The sequence below is a fragment of the Corvus moneduloides genome, chromosome 3, assembly GCF_009650955.1.
Source record: "Corvus moneduloides isolate bCorMon1 chromosome 3, bCorMon1.pri, whole genome shotgun sequence".
Classification (NCBI taxonomy): domain Eukaryota; kingdom Metazoa; phylum Chordata; class Aves; order Passeriformes; family Corvidae; genus Corvus; species Corvus moneduloides.
This window is the reverse complement of record NC_045478.1, coordinates 60,538,147-60,559,960: the sequence shown is the minus strand read 5'-3', so window position 1 is coordinate 60,559,960 and position 21,814 is coordinate 60,538,147. Positions and strand designations below refer to the sequence as shown.

Genomic DNA, 21,814 nt, shown 5'->3' with positions numbered 1-21,814 from the left:
GGTTATGGGGTGGTGGCTTGGGCCATGATCTCCAAGTCTGCTGATGTTCATATGAAAAGAATGTGCATCTTTGCTGACTTTCCCAGTAGGTACACTGGAGCATCCATCCTCTTCGTGCAGGAGTGCCAGGTTTCCAGTTTGTCAGTGCCCAGAAGTTGAGGAATGGAGGCTTTCTTGCCCTTGCTGACTGAACACACAGCATGTGTTTGACCTGGGGATGGGATGTGAGTGGGTGGTTGCACTGACACCTTAAAAGTTACTTCAGAATAAGAGAGAGAACTCCTGCTCTTGTGAGCAGCCTAACTGAATTACTGGATACTGATAGTCAGTGACATTCCTGAGTTACAGAAACTGTTTCTGTTTTCTCAGAATCGGTTTCTGTAGTGTAGCACTTCATGGAGTAATAAACCCCACACTGAATCTTTATAAGAAGTGAAAATCACATTCTTATTTTTCACTATTCAAATATGAAAGGTAAATGCTAGTTGTCCAAATGAATTTATTTTTCTGTCCTCCTTCACTTCCCTTTACAAGTCCCCTTTATGCTGCAACAGCTCTACTGTTTAACAATAAAATGGCACAAGTGTAACAGTAGAAATGCTATTGTACTTGGCTGTCATCTCATGTTCGTAACCTGTTCTCAAAAGTATGTATTTTGATGTTCAAGTGTTCAGTTTGATGGTGTTCTTTCCATGTCCTCTGCTGGCTCTTCCATCAAAATAAGTAAATATTAGGAATTACTATTATGATTTTTATTATTTACGATACATTATGTATCATGAAGCTGTTCCTTAAGAGGACAATGTATCATAGCTTTCGTCTGTATTTGTCTTTGTGAAAATCCCCTTCTTTAGGTAGACATCTCAAAGTGCTAATGCAGAAACTAGTGTATTATTGGAGAGACTGAATTATATCCTAATTCTTCTACATTTGGGGAGGAGGTTGTGGAAGTACAGCACCATTTTTTATTCATTAGCCCACCTACAAAGGGGAGAAGGGAAATTCCTCCAGCTCTCATCAACCAAGTGCTGTGATACACTTAAAATTTTAGAAGCTCAGCCGCAGCTTTCTGTGTCTTTACAGCTGAAGTAATGTAGGAATGATTATTTTAAATGTAGACACTTGTTAAATGGATAGACTAAAAGTGCCAGTTTAAGAATGGGTAGAAATACAAGAACAACACGTAAGAATGGATGTGATATACTTAATTAGAGGATGACATACTGCTGTGGGGGTTTGGAGTTCACCCTGAAGGACTATCATAAACCTCCTGCATTGTGCCCAACCTTTAGATCCTATTTGTTGCTAAGCAGCTGAGTCTATTTAGACAGGTGATGAGGTCCTGCTCCATCAGGACACTCAAGGGCAGTTTCCTGGTCTGACTCCTCTCGGCAGCAGGTTTTCCTCAGCACCCTCAGATGCGTTTTCTTCCCCGGAATAACACCATCTGCGAGAGTTTGAAGAGGTGCAGACAAGTCACAAGCAAAGAACACGTAGATAAAAGTGGGTGCGTGCTATTCACTCGGCAAAACTCACATTTGTGAGTTACGGAAAGGAAATAGCCGAAGGAAGCCCCTCGACCACCACGGCAGGATCTCAGGTAGGTAAAGTGGTGGGGGGGAATCCGCGTTCGTCATCTTCGACTGACGAAGGCACAACCTTTCTTTCGCGCAAGCATTGGTGGTTCAGTGGTAGAATTCTCGCCTGCCACGCGGGAGGCCCGGGTTCGATTCCCGGCCAATGCAGCTGCTCTTTTATTTCCACTTGGCTTCTCCTCGCCTTTTTAAATTTTTTATTTTCACTACTCCTTAAAATATAGAACCAAACCAGCTCTTCCCTTTTAGTAATAACTCTCAAACAGACACCGGCTCCTTGTCGGCCTTGCTGGGCGGACCTTGTCCCCCGTCCCACCAGGCTGGAAGTGACGCAGCCGGATTTGCCTTCAAAAATTGCCGGCGGCGGCGGCGGGAGGAGGTGGCGGGCAGGGCCGGGGCGGGGCCAGTGCCGCTGCAGGAGGAAGGGGGGCGGAAGGAGTGAAGAACTCGTGGCTGTCGAGAGCTGCTGCCGCCGCTGCCGGTGCGAGCTCTGGGGAGGAGTAAGTGAGCGAGAGGGGCCCGCGGTGTCCGCCCGGGCCCGCCTGTCCCTGCGGCCCGGGGCGGGGGGCGATGGCCGCGCCCCGCGTGGCGGGGCCGCCCCGAGGGCTCCCGGACACGGGCGGGCTCCGCTGCTCTGTCCCGGAGCCGGAGGGCGAGGGGCCGCGGTGGTGGCTGTCGCGACAGCGGTGACCATGACCACGGAGCTCGGCGGTCTCATTATGAGGGCTGTGGCTCACACGTGGTTGGCGCCGCACGGGGCATCGCCGTCGGGGGCTGCCGCTGCCCGCAGGTGTGCGGCCGGCGCTCCCGGCCTCCGCAGTCCGCCTGGGTGGGCTGCTGGTGCTGCCGGCACGGGCACGGAGCTCTGCTTCCTACTTCTCCCTTCACCCTCCACCTGCTTTTTTGGTTCTGGGGGTTTTTGTTAATATGCAGGAATCTGCGATGATGCAAATTTTCTGTCCAGACAGAGAGAAGCTGCGGGCAGCAATTCCAGGTATCCATTCTGCCGCGGACCTCTCTAAACTTCCGAAGAAATTTGCTAATTTAACATTGAGCATCAAAAAGAATGCTAGCCCCCCTGAAGCGGGGAGTAAGTAGCATGTTTAATAAAGTCTTCTGAAAGGCTTAGCCTGGAAAACATAAAATCATTTGCTACCAGTGTATCTCTGCCTAGTGATTGATTTTTTTTTTGTTTGTTTGTTCGCACAAACGGCCAGGTATATTTATATTTGTGGCTGCTGTGGTCTTCTTTTGCTGCCGTTACTGTTGAATACAGCAACGGAATGAGAACCATTTTGTTTAGTGTCCGGTAAGTCTGGCAGCTCTTATTCCCAGGTAATTGACATAATCACTTGTCAATACCAAATGTTGGCCGTGGATGTTATGAGGAAAGGTGTTAAAGCTGGAATGGAGCTCGGAGATGATGCAAGGTTATCATGTCTTCAGTAAAAACTGATTCCTGAAAGCTGTTACTTTGGGGTGTTTTTTTCTCATCTGGCTTGCCAAGAGAACTTTGTAAGTATTACACGGTTGCTTTGATGTCAGAGCCTGTATAGCAGGCTGAAATAATGGAAACATGTGTACTCTGCCAAAATTCAGGCTCTGGCTTAGTGTAGACATTGAGGTTGGAGCAAAGAACTCCTTGGAAGTATTTTCCATGTATGGCTCGTGCTGTTCTTCGAGTCAGCAGGTCCACCACAGTAACTGATACACTCCAGTGTTAATCTTCACTTCTCATCTCTGCATATCAATCTCGTATTTTATTTTTTAAAGTTTTTCTTTGTGTTACAGGATTGATGCAGTGTTCAGTTACCGTTTCCCGGATTCTAACATATCACTGTGAGCAGAAATTACTTACAGTTATTCCTTATGCTGATTTCTTGAAGTCATTATGGAAAACATGAAGTATCCCCCGTGTTTTCTTGATAATGGTCAGGCTGTTATCTTTCAAATGAAATACAAAAAAAAGTTCCAAAACCTCATTCTCACAAGCCGTAGGGATCTTGAACTTTTGTTAGGTTCAACCCTCGCTGGACTTGGCTGTTCTGTAGTCTAAAAATATTTTAGGTCCTTGGAGCAAATGATAAAATGTATTTTGTTACTAGAGAAGGGTTGATTTTGGGGAACCTTACATACTCACAGCTAGTGTGAAGAGTGATTATTCTTGTTGTGAAGCGTGTGTGTTTGTACACAGTGAAGAATTAAACTGGCAAGACAAAGTGCTTAGGTTATTTTCCTTGTATCCTGTTCACTGTAAACTTTACGAGCTTTTTAGTGCTTTAGTGGCTGTTGGAACACAGATAACTTCATTGGTCCATGATTCATGGAAAGGTCATGGCTGATAAGTGCAGACCTGCTGCTTTGACATCCTGTTACGTGATAGCACCAAGGACTTGTAAACATACGCAATATTGCTAAGTGTTTGTAAATACTTTAAAAATTATTGAGTAGTGTCGGCTTAGTTTTGTGAGAGTTTTAATCCCTTCAGTTCCGGTTTAACTCTGGATTTGTGTGTACTCATGCCTCACACATCCTACACCCGGCTGAGCTGCCCCAGTGTATTGTGACCTTCTGCCACAAACTTCAGTCTACTTTCAGATTAGTACCCTAACTCTTCTTTTTCCCCCTTAGAACGGCTTTAGCATCTTCAGTTACAGGTGCAGCAGAGCCATGGACTCTGATTAGTGTATCAGCTCTGACACTGCCAGAAGTCAAGTGGCAGCAGCAGTGGCATGTCCAGACATAAGCAGAGCCAGCAGCTTTTTCTGCCTCACTTGTACTCAAGAGTCTTGCATTTGGAAGCCACTTCAAGCTCTTCTGCTCTTATGAGTCAAGATGAAGTAACAAATTAAATTTGTTTTCTAGTTTAAACTAAATTATGTTGCATTTTCAATACCACTGATGAAACAGGTGGATTCCAGTAGCATTACAAACTTGCGTGAGCACCTTGTTTTTTCTTTTTTTCTTCCCATGAGTTACTAGCTCATTCTGCTTACATGTCTGTTTCTACTTTCTGTCCTTACTTTCTCTGCCTTTTCTAACCTGAAAATCTCATTTACTCTTTTATTATTTGCAGTGTTATCCTTCTGTTCCCAAACTTTCATATATTTCTGGCTTAGCCTCTTTAGTTTTGGGGTTTTTAAAAAAAAAAAAAATAGTTATTTTCACATTTCCAAATGAAAGCTATTCTTAAAAACTTTTTTTTTCTTTTTGTGGATACATAGAGTTGCTGTTCTGCTTGGATTGCTCTACAGCATTCAATGAAAAAAAGTTACCTGTGACTTCCCTCTGTATTTAAAAGTCTAGTTTGGTTTTAGTAACTTGCTATTACTTGATTTTTAAAATGTCTATTAGCATCTTGCTCAACTTGTGATTTCAGTAGTGTTAGTCATCGGTTTGAATTCTCAGGACAGGCAAACAGGTGTATCTGGTAGGATGAGCAGGAGTGGAAAAGCTTGCTCCTAAATATAGCAGGGAAAACTTTGGTAACATCTGTGTGATGATCCATACAGCAGCTGACAAACATCTTCAAGCTCTTTCTCCTGAGGTTAAAACCAACAAAACTCCCAAGCCAAACTCTGTCTCCACAGCCTAATTAGCCTGGGATATGTTAGTCTTTGTAGTTGGTGGTCACATTAACTGTATCAGCTTGTAGACATCATGGCCAGCTGGGCGAGTGTCTGGCTGGAGTGAGATTACACGGTGGAGGTTGTGTGATAGCACGTTTCCAAGCTCACCCCCACGGGTCCCTTCTGCAGGGATGGGTGCGGGCTCTCAGAGGCCTGTCTTCAGCTCCCCTGCTTCCAGAGTTTTGTGTTTCAGACCGAAAATTTTGACAGCAGCTATCTGCTCCAAGGGAAGCTGGGGAAGGAAGAGGATGGAAGCAAAAAAGAAGAGGATGTTGGCTCAGGAATGCCTGAGCTGTGTGTCTGTGCATAAAACTACTTGGAAAGGGGTCAGAAAAAAGAGTGAAAGCCCTAAAATGTTTGATTTGTACTTAGCAGTCCCTTTTAAAATGGAGAGCTCACATTTTAGCAGTAGGTTGGCAGGTGTGTGCAAAGTGTGGCTTCTGAAACCTCTGATAATGTGTCTGAATTGGACCCTGACCTGGTCTTAAAATATATTCCGTCTTAGGTCTGTTTATGGCGCATGTGAATTTAGTGCCTCTTACATTCTTTAAATAGTTGATCTGTATCAAGTGTGCTTCATCCCAGGGCTTAGCTGGAATTGCTTGTCTGCAGTTGCTTCTTCCTGGCACTGGGTACAGGTACCAAAATGAGAGCAGGACAACTCTCTTGCAGGCATGTTTATTTGCTGATTTTAATGTTTTCTGTGCCTGGTTAAGAAATTAGGAGGTGAGTGGCATTCTTGGTGCATAAGAGGCAAGAAAAGTGGAGACAGTGCAGGTGTCTTAGAGAAGGGGATGGGGTGTATTAAAGACACTGACAGTAACATGGGAGACTGCTCTATGGACAGTGGCACTGTAAAGAATGAGTACTACTTCTACTGTACTTGTGTAAATAATACTTCTGTGCTATTCTAATCTAAAAGCACAGATTCTGCTAGTGCTACAAAGTGGAAGTAGTCACAGTCTATGATGTTTGCTCCAAAAAAACCATGAACAACCACCACTGGCAGGGAAAAATAGCATGGTTTGAACAATATGTTAAATAAAATGGGTAGTTACACACTAAATGTTTAATTGTGGCTTTTGCTTACTTTCAGTGATAACTTAAACAGCCTCAATGTTTTTCAAGGGTTTATTTTTAAGTGTAAGAAGGAAAGTGATAGAAAGATGCAAGCTTGGCATGGAAGATGGATATTTGTTACAAAGAAACATTAAATAAAATTGAAGAATTGTAAGATCAAACTAATGGAAGAACAGTGTTTTCCGCAAGGCAAAAATTAGACTGTTAAAACTCACATGCATGGAATGTTAAGACAAAAAAAAGTTAACTAAACACAATGCACTAGGAAGAAGAGCTTTGATTTATTACTTGATGGGTGTTTTTTGTTTTAAACCACAGGCCAGCACAGTAAAATACTAATTTATCTTACAGTAGAATAAAGAGGCAGGGAGAGTATGCAATTGTGACTTGAAACAGTGCATTTAAATCTGCATATTTTATATGGGCTTTTTGACAGAATCTCTGTGACAAGAAGCAAAGCTGTGACATGAAAAGTTTAATTTCTAGTAACAGAATATCAGTTATCTTTTTATACGGATGACATTAATTTTAGGCCTTTTTTGTCTATCTGGTATTTTTTCAGCTTCTTTATTTTGGTATGCCAAATGAGCTAATAAGCATATGAAAATACTTCAAAAAAATTGTTCCGGTACTGGGTTGGGTTTTTTACTTCCTTAATATTTCCTGGTTTTTTTCAGCTTCATGTTGAACATGAGCCTTGTTATGATCATTGAGAATGTGAAGTTGGCCCGTGAATATGCCTTACTGGGAAATTATGACTCTGCAATGGTCTACTACCAGGGAGTTCTTGACCAAATGAATAAGTATCTGTACTCTGTGAGAGATACCTATCTGCAACAGAAATGGCAGCAGGTAAATTACACTTTTCTGGGACGTTTTGGGGGGAGGAAAGCATTGAAGTAGCAAGAATTGCCTATCTTATTGTAAACAAAAATATAAAAAGACCTACCCCTATTCTCTAATAAACAAGTGTTGTCATATATAGGCTTCTTTTTTGTTATATAGACTTGTTTAAGTCATCTTTATGACTTGTCTTTCAGTGGCAGAACAGTCAATGCAACATGCTCCTTGGGAGCCAGTGCACTGTCTGCCTTGTTGGCTACTTGCTGATGAGTGCCTGTTATGCTGAAATTTTTTAGTCTGGTATCATTTGGGTCTTATTTCCCCCAATGTTTTAGTGGGGCTAAGGTCTTTAATAGCAAGTGAATTGTCAATTTGTCCTCAACAAAAACCATAATTTCTTTTCATTGGTATTCTGTTTATTAGGTTGATACTTCTGATTGATATTTAGTCTGTTAGGTTTTGTCATACCTGTTTAATCTGCAGAATTTGTCAAAAGTCTTTGTTAGATCCAAAATCTCTCAGTTTGTCCTTTAAATGTGCTGAGGAAGGCAGAAAAACCTCCTTAGTATCTAATGTGCATAATTCTTGTTTATTGAAGTAGAATTAGGTAGCTTGTTAAACCCTGTGGAATCCATCCAGGCATTACATGGGCTTGAACAGAGGACTGTTACAAACTTATTTCCAGTGTGCTTAATGTGCCTAATCTACCTTTTTTTTTTTTTAATCAGGTTTGGCAGGAGATAAGTGTGGAAGCTAAGCATGTGAAAGATATAATGAAAACACTGGAGAGTTTTAAACTAGACAATACTCCATTGAAAGCCTCGCAACAAGAATTACCAGCTCACGATGCAGAAGTCTGGTCTTTGCCAGTACCTGCTGAACGTAGGTAAGAGGAAACCTGAAGACCTAAATTAATATTTATCAGGACAAAGTGTGCTTTGACTTCAGCCTGTTGTGGTGTAATTTTTGTTCTTGAACTTAGATGTGTAACACTCGCACCAGCAGCTTGTGGTGAAGGAGGTGTCATTTTGAGGCAGCCTAATCCAGAATGTTCTGGGGTTTTTATCTTACATTGGCCTGACTAGTGTCAAGCTTCTTCCCCTACCCGCTGTTGGCTGAGTTGTTTGGTTTTGACTTTTTATTTCCCTTTTGTCTTTGTTGGCATTAATTAGCTGGTTCAGGATGCTAAAGACATTGTTCTGTGTGTCTAGTTGGTTTTTGTTTGGCTTTTTTTCTTTTTTTTTTTGTGAGTAGCTGCCTGAGCTGGTTCACTGGAGGTTCTAACATATGCCAGTGGTAGCACAGAGGAGGGAACAGGAGTACATGCAGAGCAGACACAGAACTGTGCATTTTGACATAAAGTGATTGTCAGATTACTTCAGCTGTATTGTCAAATTATTGTTTGAGGCTTTGAACTTACAAGGGTTTTCTCACAGAGAGATACCTTCAGTCTTTATGGGTACATTTTAATGTCTATTTTTAAATTGATTTATTTTAAGCCTACCTTCTGAAAGAAATGGGTCCTGTGTGATCACATTATTTCTGTATATCTCATTTAATAACTTTGGAATACTCACAGCCGAATTCAGTCAAATGTTATGGAAGGATAAAGTCTGAGAGGTGGAACTTTCCTAATGTTTTGAGGGTTTCTAGAGAAAAGATACACAAATTCATGTTTATAAAAAGGGAAGGTCTTGAGAGAACTGTTCCTGTTCCATTTGTCTTGCCAGCTGCTGAAGTATTGAATTGTGGCAATATGAAAAAGCCACAGTGAAAACTTGGGCTGTGTTGCATCAATTCCCATCTTGAGATAGCAGAACTCACAAACTGAGGTGGAAATTAGGTGTGGAATCACACTGTGTATTTTGAGCTTTGGGGTGGAATCCGTTGTGTTCATAAATACAAATAGGTTGGTAGAAATTCCGCTTGGAGAATGAAAATACTCCTAACACGTATGGTCTTACCATCAGCATATTCATGTAGTGTAATATGCATTTCATCCTGAAGAGATCTGTAGTGTTCTGACAAACTCACTGCTGTGAATCAATTAAAGACAATTTCTGTGAAGGTATTATGTGAAGGATCCTGACACATCTTAAATGATGCATCAAAACACATCATTTAGTTTCAGTAAATGCTCTCCAAATCAAAGATTTAGATTTTCCGTTCTCTGGAAATATCCCTGAACTTAAACTTGGCTAGTAGCTTATTAATGCTGAAGTTTTAGGGGGGCCCATGGAAAAAGTGTATCTGTGAGAGTAATGGACTTGTATGGGAAAGAAACTGAATTTTAAAAAAGAAGTCCATAATACCAGTCACAATAGTGGTTTATTCCCAGGCACTTCTAGAAGCAGTTTCATTTCCAGCAACTGGAGGCCTCACATACATGTTTTTCTTCAAAGGAAGTGGGAGCAAAAGGAAATGAAAATAAAATTGTCATTCCCACAAAACCTTTACATTTCTTTGTGTAGAGAAGTGAGGACCATGGTGATAAGCAGAATTTTTTTGTTTGTTAATTTTTTCTAGGTTGCATATTACTTTTACTGATGAAATATACAAAGCAAAGCACTTGTTTTAAAAAGTGGACCCTGAGCTTGTGGCAAAGGGAAAATGGATTTTTACTGACTATCTTAAAATACCTGTCCTTGACATATAGCTGTTTCTGACATGCAGATTTTTATCTTGAGCAAAATGGCTTTTCAGTTTGTAACCAGTTGATTTGGTTAGGTAGTGCTCACCAGTGGCTTTACACTGAGGCTTTTTGCATATGTTACAACTAATTAGACCTTCGCCAGGACCCAGGAAGCGTCAGTCTGCTCCGTGCAGTGATTGCAGAGCTCACAATAATCGTGTAAGTGCAGCTGTCAGAGGCTCTCACCGTCCATCCTCTCGAAATCCCAGTGATAAAGGGAAGGCAGTCCGCAGCCGGGAAAAAAAGGATCAGCAAAATAAAGGAAAAGAGGAAAAGGTAAACTTGCAAATAACTTCATGGAGTTCTGAAAGTCAGACTTGCTTTCTTACTACTGAGTGTATTCTAAAATGACATCCCTATAAAATGTTTCTTCTGTTCATGTCAGCGTGCTGATTTGAATCTTACCTTGTAGGGTGTCTTTGCTTTGTGCACAGTGTTGATTATGGATTAATTAAAAACAAACAGTTGCTCTGGGAAGTTGGGATCTGGTAAATGTATCTGAAGGTGGGTGTTTCCAAGCTCTTCTTGGTGGTGCCAAGCAGTAGGACAAGAGGCAGTGGGCAGAAACTGATGCACAGGAAGTTCCAGATGAACATGAGGAAGAACTTCTTTACTGTGCGGGTGACGAGGCACTGGAACAGGTTATCCAAAGAGGTTGTGGAATCTCCCTCACTGGAGATACTCAAGAACCGTCTGCACACAATCCTGTGCCATGCGCTCTGGGACGACCCTGCTTGAGCAGTGAGGTTGGACCACCACTGTGGTCCCTTCTGACCTGACCCATTCTGTGATTCTGTGGCGTGTTTACGGCAACTTGAAGGCAGTTGTTTAAAATTAATACCACTGGATTTCTGAGATGGAGCCTGGTGGCACTCATTCAAGTGGGACATCTTTGTGGCTTAATTGCTTTGAGTATAATGTAAAGCAAGATTGACTTGCCTCTTCAAAGCATTTCAAGATTTACTTAATCCTTAAAGGAGAGTCTTGTGGGGGTTTTTTTTGTTTTTTGGTTTTTTTGAGATCTGGTGCTAGCTCCATACTCTATTCAGTTTTAGATGAACAAAACCCCAGCATACTTGAACTCTGATCTGTTCTTGGCAATCAGAGTGCTTTAATTTTCACTTTGTGTTCTGGTCTCCATAAATGTAGCTGATGACCAAAGTAAGAGACCATACAGGAAACAGTAGATTCCTAGTTTTCCAGGGTCTAAAGAAATCAAATATCCATGCAATAGTTTGTTAGCTTCAGCAACCTTAAGTTGTGGCAAGGTATCATGGCCTGTGGAGATAGCATAATCTACAAGGGTGGAATTCTTTAGCTGTGTAAGCTGCTACTTTTATTAGGAGCTAAATTAGATTGTCTTTGAGTGATAATACTCTCTCCATCAGAATATACCCACAGAGAGACAGGATAGGTCTCTTTTTCTCTTTTACAGTTGTTCTGTCATCACCAGTGCTTGCTGTTAAATGTATAAAACCAGGGTATGTCTAGTGCATTTTATTTCCCTTCAGTTGCATTCTTTCTGCTGTTTGAGCCCTTTCAACTGTGTAGCTTCTTTGCTTCAATTCTGCTGCAGAGCTGCTTCTCTGCTGTTCATGTCCATGCTTCTGTATCAGTTAATTAGCTCTGGTTTTACCCCTGTGGTCTCCCTGCAGATCACCTCTGCTCATTCTACATATGGAAATCACACTTAATTTTGTTTTTTGTGTCCCATATACATGGCATATTTATGACACTTAGAGAATTTGAGATACTCTCAGTGTGACACTTCGTGGTCCAGTCTTACGCATTATTTCCCGCTACCTTGTCTCAGATAGTTTTAGGTTTCTCTGGGAGAAGAGGCAGAAACTGTTACACTGGGATAGGTGTATGCAGTTTTGATTAGGTACCAAAGCAAAGAAACTGCATCAGTGCAATATGCTGGCTTTGGGGAGAAGGAAATGGAACAAGGGCAGTACAGAAATCTGGGTGAAACACACGGATCCATCCTGCAGTGCAGCTGTAATGTGGATGCTTCATAATATTCATGCTGGTTTATGTTGCCACCTTCTAAAAATATGATGCTGTTATGGAATTGTGATAAAAACTAATTAGTAGCATAACCATTGTTATGTATTTACATTGTTGTATCCTTTATATGTAGAACAAATCCACATCAGAGATTTCAGAGTCTGAACCAAAGAAATTTGATAGTACTGGATATGACAAAGATTTAGTAGAAGCTTTGGAAAGAGATATAATTTCTCAGAATCCCAACATTCGATGGTAAGTTTGAGTACTGCTGTTTAGCCTCTTGAGTTGTTGTTTCTATTCCCTCTTACATGATATGACAAGAATTAAGTATTTTATCAGATACTTACGTAAGGAAAGTATATACAGCTTTTCCTTACTGCCTTTGAATAGGCAACTAAACTTCTTATGTAGCTGAATATTTCTAGAGCTCAGTTTTTTTTCCCCCCCCACACATAGCTTCATATAATAGTTGGGGCTGGATGGGACCTTTAAAGATCAGCTTAAGCAGTCCTTGCCATGGGCAGGGACATCTTTCCCTAGATCAGATTGCCTAAAGTCCTCTCCAACCTGGCCCTATGAAGCTTATCAAAATTTTCTGAGAGTCCTAAAATCAATTTTTGAGATACTCTTTTGCAATGTAAAACTTTCTAATGTCTGTCAGTGTCTCTTGATTTGAAATCTGTTTTGCTACTCCGGGGCATAGCAAGACAGAAAACTGATTATGATGCCATGAAGATTTTTTGCCTTTTCTTTTATACCCCTGTTATACCTTTTTTACAACTTCTGTACTCTTTAGTGCTTTTTGCCTACATTCTTGGACTTGTCAAGCTAGGAGACTAAACATTTTAGAAGCTTTGTAGTTAGGGATCAGTGTGCCCCAGACCCCAAGGTCCTCTCCAGAACACATTTGTAAACTAAGATAGAACCATCCAGGGTGAGGCTCCTTGGGGAGGGGGGCTCATTGGAGTCTCTCATTGGGGAATTTTTGATAGATATGCTAATTAGTAAAACCTATAATATTAGACCAGATCTTTTGGGGGTGTGCATTGCAAGGTGCATTGAGGTGCATTTGACCTGGACGTGTGCACCTAAGGATCCTTAAAATAAATACCAAGGTAAAATCCCTTTTCCCCTTCTAACCGTGTCTGACTCTTGATTTTAAGACCAGGAAAAGGCATCAATTAACAAAGGAGCTATGTCAATATCAGAACCCTTTGAAATGTTGCTGGACGTGATGTGGCCACTAGTATAAATAAAATCCTGTGCCAGTACCTTTACATAAATGTGTTAAACCTTATACAAAGGTTGTTTTGTGTTTCAAATGTTTCCAAGCTTAGGTGGTTTTGTGAGGATTAAATGAGCAAAAATCTTTTGGCAAATAAAGTAGGCTTTAAAAAACCCTGAACAGCCCCACAAAACACTTTGTGTGCATGCAGCTGTCCTGTATTTCAGTTTAATATTTAAATGTGTTTCAGTTTTTATATTGACTCTTAAATTACGACTTCAGATTTGAAACTAATTCTTCATATAGATGTGTTTTGAAACCAAAATGTTACTTGGGCACGTGCTGATAAGAGGAATGCCCTGAGAGTTACCCTCAAGGAAATAAGACCAGCCTGTAAGGTATCTAAGAATTAATACATTTGTAACTCTGAAAAAGAATTCTAAAAATTCTCTTTAATTCTACTCCATTTACTAGTCTTCAGCAAGTTGTTCTTGTAACAATGAAAGAAGGTATTTAAGTTTCAGGGCCATCTCAGCAAAAGAAGAAAGCATAATCTGTAGTTAGCCTAAGTTGCACCAACTTGCTTTACTCTGCTTGTTCTTCTGTGTATACTGACAGTGGTGCTCTAGTGAAATAGTTCATGTCGTTCTTGCTTTTGCATCCAGCTGGAGTCTACCTGCCAGATGCCAATTGTAGTTGTTACAGGCTTTTGCCATTAGAACGTAAATAATTCAGGAAAATGCATTGGGTTTATGGGAGAGCTGGTGTGTAAGTTTAATTGTGCTGTGGAGTGACTCTTGCATGCCATCTGAATCTGTCAAACAACTTTCTCTTTCTTGTCAGGGATGACATTGCTGATTTAGTAGAAGCCAAAAAGCTGCTTAAGGAAGCTGTAGTTTTACCAATGTGGATGCCAGAGTTTTTTAAGGGGATTAGAAGACCCTGGAAGGTATGAAAAAAACCTGCTTCTGTGATCATAAGTAGGATTTTGAGATTGCATCTTGGCAGAGTAAGAAATGTCAAATGTTTTACAGTTTAAGTAAATTCTTTCCACATTTTAGTAGCAAAATTTATGGTAAATAATAACAGCAAGACAAAGATGTCAGCCAGATACCTGCACTGTCTTCAGCTACGTGTAAGTAAGCAATAGTATTCATTACTTACCTTTGAATAACTTTTCAAGGGAAAGTGTACATCCAGTATTTTACTATTACACTAAACAAACTGTAAAGTTCTCTGTTTTGGTTCTTGTCCTAAAAGTGGTTCTTTTTCATATTAATAGGGTGTGCTGATGGTTGGTCCTCCTGGTACTGGAAAGACCCTCCTAGCAAAAGCTGTAGCCACTGAATGCAAGACAACTTTTTTCAATGTTTCTTCTTCCACACTTACCTCAAAATACAGAGGAGAATCTGAGAAACTTGTTCGTCTGCTGTTTGAAATGGTGATTTAAGTTTCTGAATATGAGCAGTGAGATAATGAAGTAGAATCACCTCTGGAACAATGAAACCTTACCAAGGTTTCATACTCATAGCATACATAAACGGCTCTCCAAGCTTCAAATGCTTGGGGCATTTCTGATTTGCCCATTTGCATTTCAAGATTATTCCTAAATAGATTTATAAAAGCTGAAAAATTAGGTCAGCTTTAATTTTAAGGGTTAGCTTGCTATGTTAGAGGTAGCTCACTAAGCTGGTGAGTGCTGCAGAACATACTTGAATGTAAATATAGGGATGGAATTAATTGCTTTCTGGGTGAGAACCCTATTTTTAGGCTGTGTTTTGTTGTTTTTATGGGTGGTTTTTTGTTTGTGCTTAAAAGAAGTGGCCTTCCAAACTGTAATTTGGCTTCAGAGCACATAATCTTGAAATGGGCTCAGAAAATAGTTGCCTTATTTTTCCATGTGTTACCAGGTTTGCATGCAGTGTTTGCACAGTACTGAAGGGGAAAGCAGAGTTGCAGTTACAGTAGTCAGAAAAGTCAGGAAGTAAAAGATCTTTCACATTATGGTTTGGTAGGTCTGGTACCAGCTCATTTAATGTGATTAGTCAAAAATGCAGATACACAATGAACAGCATCTCAACTGCTCTTTTTTATTATCCTGGATCCTTGTCTTTAAATGCTCTTGTTTTCAAAAAGGTCAGTTATTTTGCAGTTGACCTCTCTTGGACAGGTTCCATGTCATGGTGTCCCAGCTTAACATTCATCCTAACTTTAACTGAAATCTTATTCAAGCATTCTGTGATGACTTTCACAGCTAAAAATGTTACTCCTAATGTGGAAAACTGCCTATAGCTTATTAAATGTTTTTTTATAGCCCTAGCAACTACAGGACTTTGCCAAAAGCCCTCCTACTCAAATGCTGTGAATGAATGCACAGCTGCTCTGTACCTGAGTGCAGGGGTCCGAGAGAGGAAAGGGTGGGGATTGTTCAATACTTGTGAGCTGATAGAATGGGGTAAATACGTCATTACTCAGCTCTGAATACGCTGCTACTTCTTAAATGAGAGTAGACTGCTATCTCGGCTTCTTCTTTATCTTTTGCTTTCTTCAGGCTCGATTTTATGCCCCGACAACCATATTTATTGATGAGATAGACTCCATCTGTAGCCGCAGGGGAACTTCAGAGGAGCATGAAGCCAGCCGACGTGTGAAGGCAGAACTGCTGGTTCAAATGGATGGTAAATAACCTGATCACTGGGAACTGCTGGACTGGAGGAAACTTGAGGGACAAAAACCAAAAATCATTCAAAACTTCACTCTTCAGAAGCAGTTTTTTTAAAGCCTTACATGAAATTTGGGTTAAAAGCTACAAGTGATGTTGTTAAAGTCTTTTGGCCTCTGAGCCAAAAGTGATTCAGAAAAGGAGGATTCAATAGAAAATACATGATTTCAAAAGAGCAGCAGAAAAACCCCCTGTTTCTCTCAGTCTTCGCCTGGCATGTCACTCACTTCTTCAAAATTAAGTAAAAAGTGGTTCAAAAGAACTGTTACCTGTTCCAATTTAAACTTCAAAGGCAGCATTACACTTAACTTCTTTGGGATCTCTCTTTCTCCCAAAAATATAAATAAAAGTGAAGATCATCTATTTCATAGAAGTGGTTGGGAGAGTTTTCATTTTAAAACACTGAGTTCACTACAGATGTGTGGCTAGTATTTCACAAATCAGCGAAGTTCAAAAGCAGGTAACAGCGCAGAGTTGCTGTAGAGGCATCCTTTTTATATTCTGGTGAGCTCAGAGAAGGAAAGGAACTACTGAAAAGTGCTAATCTATGGACTGATTTGTGATAGAATTCCAGGAGTCAGAAGATTTGCATATTTATTTCTCCTTCTCTGATGTTGGTACCCTTTTATTTTTGTCTTTAAAGAGCAGAAGAGCTGTAATACTGTTCTCATGTCAAGTATGTACATAATCTGATTTTATTAATAACAACTATTTGAATCCTTTTACTTAGGCTTTCATAAATAGTGTTTTATATGCAGGTTCTCAAGCAGACTAGGTGCAATGGCTATCCCACAGCCCAATCCCGTTGTTCTAAGCAAAAACAGTAGATACAGAGAGTAGCAACTTTAAGAAAATTACCTTCTTCCTGTTGTAGCAGGTTCATACTGTTTAGAAATTGAGGTATTCTGTCTGTCTCTGAGAAGTTGTGATTTAGTTCACCAAATTTAAACATTACTTCAGCAGTTTGTACAGTCCATCTGTACACGTGGAACCTTTGGCCTGAATTCAGAAGTGAGGACACCTTGTAGGGAAGTCATGCTGCTTTTGTGTGGCTGTTGGTGAATACTGTGAGGGATGTCTGGTTTTTGGTGTGGTGGTGGTGTTGGGGGTTGTTTTGTTTCCTTGCATGCTGTTATAAGGTGTCGACATGAAAACTGAACCACTGTTTTGGCAGAAGTACAAACAACCTCCTGTAAAACCATTCTAGCTATGATAGAGAGGAACTTCCTGGTCTGAGCAGTGGCCTCTGCCCCTGCTCCTGTTTAAACCAAGTTTCCATTTATGCTTGCAGGCTGTCATAGAGATGAAAAAGTGAACTCTGTTGCACTTGGTGATTCTATTATGCTTGGGCTTATTAAAGTGCAGTAGAGTAGCTGCTTTAATACTAGAGAACTGTTTTCTCCATACATGAAATTTCAGAAAACATATGTATATTTTACCTCCTCTTTTCTCCATTGCAGGTGTTGGGGGGGCTACTGAAAATGATGATCCTTCTAAGATGGTCATGGTACTTGCTGCTACTAATTTTCCTTGGGATATTGATGAAGCCCTACGACGGAGACTAGAAAAGAGAATTTACATTCCTTTACCATCAGGTATGAAGAATTCGGGAGAGGAGTAGAGGAGTAGTTAAAAATTCTAAAATCTAAACTTTATCAATATTGCTTTAGTTTTGATCACTTGGTTTAAAAATCTAATTGATACATGTACGCAAATTCACTTACGATTCAGAACCAGGTTGAATTTAAACATAAACATTTATTCTTGTAGCAAGTACAGTGTCCTTTTTCTCATTCTTCCCTCTTATCCTCCTTCAATTTATTATTTATCTTCAGAAAGCAAATTGTATAGACTCAATTTTGTTTTCTCTGGTTAGCCAAAGGTAGAGAGGAACTCCTGAAAATAAATCTGCGAGAGCTGGAACTGGCTGACGATGTTGACCTTGCAAACATAGCTGAGAAAATGGAGGGTTATTCAGGTGCAGACATTACCAATGTATGCAGGTAAGTTGACATTGCATCATTTGTGTTACTACTGCTGCAGACTCTGGGAAAACTGTAAGGTAACCAGTTTACGTGATTAAAGTTATTGCATAAAAATGGACTGTAACTTGTCTTTTATGTATGGCTAAAAGGTGAAATACTGCATTAATACTTACCTAAATTTCCGTTTGAAGAGTAGTTGCAACCTAGTAATCTAATCCGCTGTGGTTTAGGTAAAATTCTACCTTCTTTCATGTAGACTAAATTCCATGCATGAGGACTATCCACAGGATGGTAAACTTTAACTTGTAGAGTTGAAGTCATTCTGCTGGGGTTGTACAACTTCTGCAGAAATCCATGTGTAAGAGGCAACAGTGATAGAGGCTGGAATAACTAAAGTAAAAACACAGGGTTTTCTTCCTTCATGACATGGAAAAGGTGTAGAGTCTTGTGTGATGGTGCAAGAGCTGTGTACTCAGCACGTTGGTTTTTGTGATGAGACTGACTAAAGTTTTCTGCTACCTGCTCCATTTCCCTATCTTCTCTGTTCTATTGGCATACAATTGTGAGCATATTCTCTAGCCTAGATTCCTGAAATAATTGACTAAAAATACCTTCTAATCCTTCTGTTATATTTTCTTTGAAAAATTGGAAAGGGAAGGAAAGGACTGATCTATTAAGAGGTAAGTGTCAGTTGTCCCATGCACATTAAAAGACTTGCACTGGCACAGTTGCAGCAGTGGCAAACTCTGGGATCTGCAGTACGGGGCAGAGAACTGAAGCTGCTTAAGGTGCTGTTGTCATCTGATAAGCACCTGTGTAACGCTGCTTTCAGGCTTTGGAGGTAGCATGGAAGTGTGGCAGGGCAAGGCTTCAGCTCCTAGTTGTTCCAGCCCAACTTTTGTGGGGTTGTGCTTTGAGCATGATGAGAGAGGTGGAGTAAAGGCACCTCCTGGCTACTTCCTCAAATGTGGATCCGTTTCTTGCCTAGATTCCTAACGTGGCTCTGCAGACACGTGTCAGCACAGCTGAGAGGACAATGTGCTGTGCCACAGGGATGACAGCAAGTAGCCTGTACACAAAGCTGCTGCCAAAGGCTCTGTCAGCAGGGCTGCTGCAGGCTGAGCTAAAAGTTTGGAGCCTCCTTGCACAGTGTCTAGGAAAAGAATGGTATGTTAGTTGCTCTGAATCTGTGTTGTGCAGGTTTGTTTCATTTGTAGGTTTGTGAGATGAATTTGTGGTGTTCTTTTGATCAGTCTTGGTGTTGGTTCTGCTTTGAAAGCAGTTTGTGCTAATAGGTTCATGTTGTATGAAAGAGTGTTTATTTGATCTGGTGCTTTGTGCATTTTAGCTGCAGTTTGTCTCCTCCAGTCTGTTCAGTGTTTGTTGTTTGTAATTAATTTTATACTGAATATCAATACATTGTTTTAGAAGTGAAAATACTTGTGATGTTTTTCAGTGAATTTTATGTGTATATGTATTTGTACACAGTTACATTTGATTTTTTTAACCAAAGTCCATTTGTACAAATACTATTAAAAAAAAAGGCAAACAGATAAAAAAACCCACAAAGAAACATCTGAATCTTCCACTTGTGGGTCTCTGAAGTGATGACTGAGGTGGCAGCAAGCAGAAATCCAGATGAACTGGGATTTGGATGTCCATGATTTGAAATCACGAAGAAAGTACTCATATTAGCCTGTGTATTTACACTTTGTTCATGGTGTCAGGAAAAACAGCTCTTGGGCATGATTGTTTCATTTACGTTGAGACAAAAAGATGTGGATGATTTAAAAGCGCTTTTTTATGATTCAGGCTCTCAGTATGTAAGCATAGTAAAGTCCAAGCCTGTATACTGTGACAGTCCTTGCTAGTGACATAAGCAAAACCTAAGAATAAGTGGACCAAGAGCTCTGGTTTACTGAAATGACCCTCCTATCTTAAAGAATTTGAGGTGAAGTCCAAAGTTTGCTGAGCCAGAGTGAAAACCAGTCAGAGGTAACACTACAGTTCCTAGCAGTCAGCATATAACCATGGGAAATGAAGGTGAACCTTCATTTTAAAATGACTTTCAGGAAATACAAAATGCATCTAAATTGCAGATTAGATGTGAGTATGAACTGACTTTGAATCGTTGTTTTGAGTGGACTGTGAATGTTGAAAGGCCTTCAGAACAGAACTGGCCCCTGCTGGCCCCTCCAGTGGGTGGCTGCTTGTTTTTTGAATACAGCTTTGGTGCTTCTCCAGGCACCAAGAGTGCGTTTGAGAAAGCACCAGGAGTTCCGTTTGGAATGACTGTCCATAAAATGACTTTACAAAAGGAAGTGGTGGCAGCTGCACTTCAGTTCTTTCTGTGTGTTAAGGTATGATGGGCTGGTTGGTTGGATTGTTTTTGCTGGACTTTCTGTGTTTCTTTTAACTGCTGTCTGGAAGCAAATTAGATGCATGGAATGTTCCCCCCACCCCACTGTGTAACAGTAGCTTATGGTTTATAAATGATGATGTAACAGCAAAGCATGGTGATATTTGGTTGAGACGGAGTTCAATGAGGCAACCTTTTGGTTGGTCTGACATTTTTGCTCCTGTGTTACAGGTTTTAATTTATTAATTAGCACTGAGATTAGCTCGGTTGGTCAGAGCATGGTACTGATAACATCAAGGTTGTGGGTTCGATCCCTGTAAAGGCCATTCATTTAAGAGTTGGACTCGATGATCCTTGTGGGTCCCTTCCAACTTGGAATATTCTGTGATTCTGTGAATTACTTAGTAAATTCTGTGAATTATTTAGTAAATTCCTTAAGTCTGTCAGCTATGGTTTCCTTTCAGGGGGGAGGGGGTGGTACTGAAACAGAATATGCTCAAACCATCTTCCTAAATCCTTCCGGAAGACAAACGTGTAAGTTTTTCTCTCTTTGGATTCGCACCTACTGATATGACACAATATACTATTGTGACATCACCGAGATTACACTTCCATCTTTTTTACTGCTAGACAAATAAGCAGCATTTTCTGGTTATTATAAGATATATAACAATGAATTAGCAGGAACTTTAGCCTTCCAGTGTTATCTAATTATCACCTCACCAGCTCATCACCTGCTGCTACCAGATTTCCTGCTGGAAATCTAAATGTAGTCAAACCTAACATGAAAGAAAATGACACACTCATAAAAACACTCAGTGCTTATTAAGGCCAGAAGTTTGAGGAGCTACAGACAACAGATTTTGTCATTTAACACTGAGATGTGAGCATACCGGTTAGAGGTAGATACTGTTGACTCCTCTGTCTTTGAAGTGGGATTCCTGTTCAAACATTCAAAACACTCCAGCTACTCCTTCTATATCTAGGAGGAGTGAAATTGTTATTGCCTTGTTGCTGTTCAAAAATACTATAAACAGCAGCTGCATCATAGGCATGCAGTGACATCAGCTAAACCAGTTTGTCTTCACCTCTTTTGCCTAGCCTGTGAATAGCAGCTGTTCAGATAATGCCATGTTTGAAAAATATGGATAGCATGGTATTGTAGTTTGTACAAGCACTTTGAGATCTTCCCATCAAAGTTTACAATTCTTTATTGTATCTTTCTGAATGCAGCAGCTTAGCTGGAATGCCATGTTGAGCCTTTCAAACAATTGAACTCGCCATCCTGCATTGAGTAATGATTTTATTTTCTTACCCTCCGACTAGAGATGCATCGTTGATGGCTATGAGGAGGCGTATTGAAGGCTTGACACCAGAAGAAATAAGAAATCTTCCCCGAGATGAAATGCACATGCCAACAACTATGGAAGACTTTGAAATAGCTTTGAAGAAAGTTTCTAAATCTGTATCTGCTGCGGACATTGAGAAATACGAGAAATGGATAGTTGAGTTTGGATCATGTTGAGTTGTCTTCTCTTGAAGAAAGACCACCTCATGTCTTAAAACAGCTTTAGAAGTAATCAGTGATGTGTCACTGCACTGCATGCTCTTTTTAACTTTTGTAATTTAAGAGTAACAGATGTCTAAATAAATTTTTTTCGAAAATGCAAA

The 21,814-nt window shown here is 40.4% G+C and overlaps 1 protein-coding gene and 1 non-coding gene across 7 annotated transcripts; both read left to right on the top strand.

Moving 5' to 3' along the window:
• Positions 1–1,379: 1,379 nt before the first annotated feature.
• Positions 1,380–21,814, top strand: KATNA1 (katanin catalytic subunit A1). Of its 6 annotated transcripts, XR_004238749.1 has the most exons (12): positions 1,998–2,095; positions 6,982–7,156; positions 7,876–8,033; positions 9,932–10,115; positions 11,983–12,104; positions 13,921–14,026; positions 14,360–14,518; positions 15,629–15,755; positions 17,260–17,394; positions 17,676–17,802; positions 18,773–18,951; positions 21,470–21,658. XR_004238749.1 is itself a non-coding variant. In XM_032101830.1 (11 exons), exons 2-11 carry the CDS (start codon positions 6,986–6,988, stop codon positions 21,666–21,668), a joined length of 1,488 nt encoding a protein of 495 aa, XP_031957721.1. In that variant the 5' UTR covers positions 1,380–1,600; positions 6,982–6,985; the 3' UTR covers positions 21,669–21,814. The 6 variants fall into 6 exon arrangements, 5 of the variants coding, with proteins under 5 accessions (XP_031957721.1, XP_031957720.1, XP_031957718.1 ...); XM_032101830.1 differs by lacking the exons at positions 1,998–2,095; positions 18,773–18,951 and adding an exon at positions 1,380–1,600 and having other exon boundaries at positions 21,470–21,814; XM_032101829.1 differs by lacking the exons at positions 1,998–2,095; positions 18,773–18,951 and adding an exon at positions 1,380–1,604 and having other exon boundaries at positions 21,470–21,814.
• Positions 1,675–1,745, top strand: TRNAG-GCC. The gene has a single exon. It is a non-coding gene; the product is annotated as a tRNA-Gly (tRNA).

Coding starts and splice junctions, on each gene's coding strand:
- KATNA1 (XM_032101830.1), top strand. CDS start 6,986: ATGTTGAACATGAGCCTTGTTATGATCATTGAGAATGTGAAGTTGGCC. Junction 7,157..7,875: donor TGCAACAGAAATGGCAGCAG/GTAAATTACACT, acceptor TTTTTTAATCAG/GTTTGGCAGGAGATAAGTGT. Junction 14,519..15,628: donor TTCGTCTGCTGTTTGAAATG/GTGATTTAAGTT, acceptor TGCTTTCTTCAG/GCTCGATTTTATGCCCCGAC.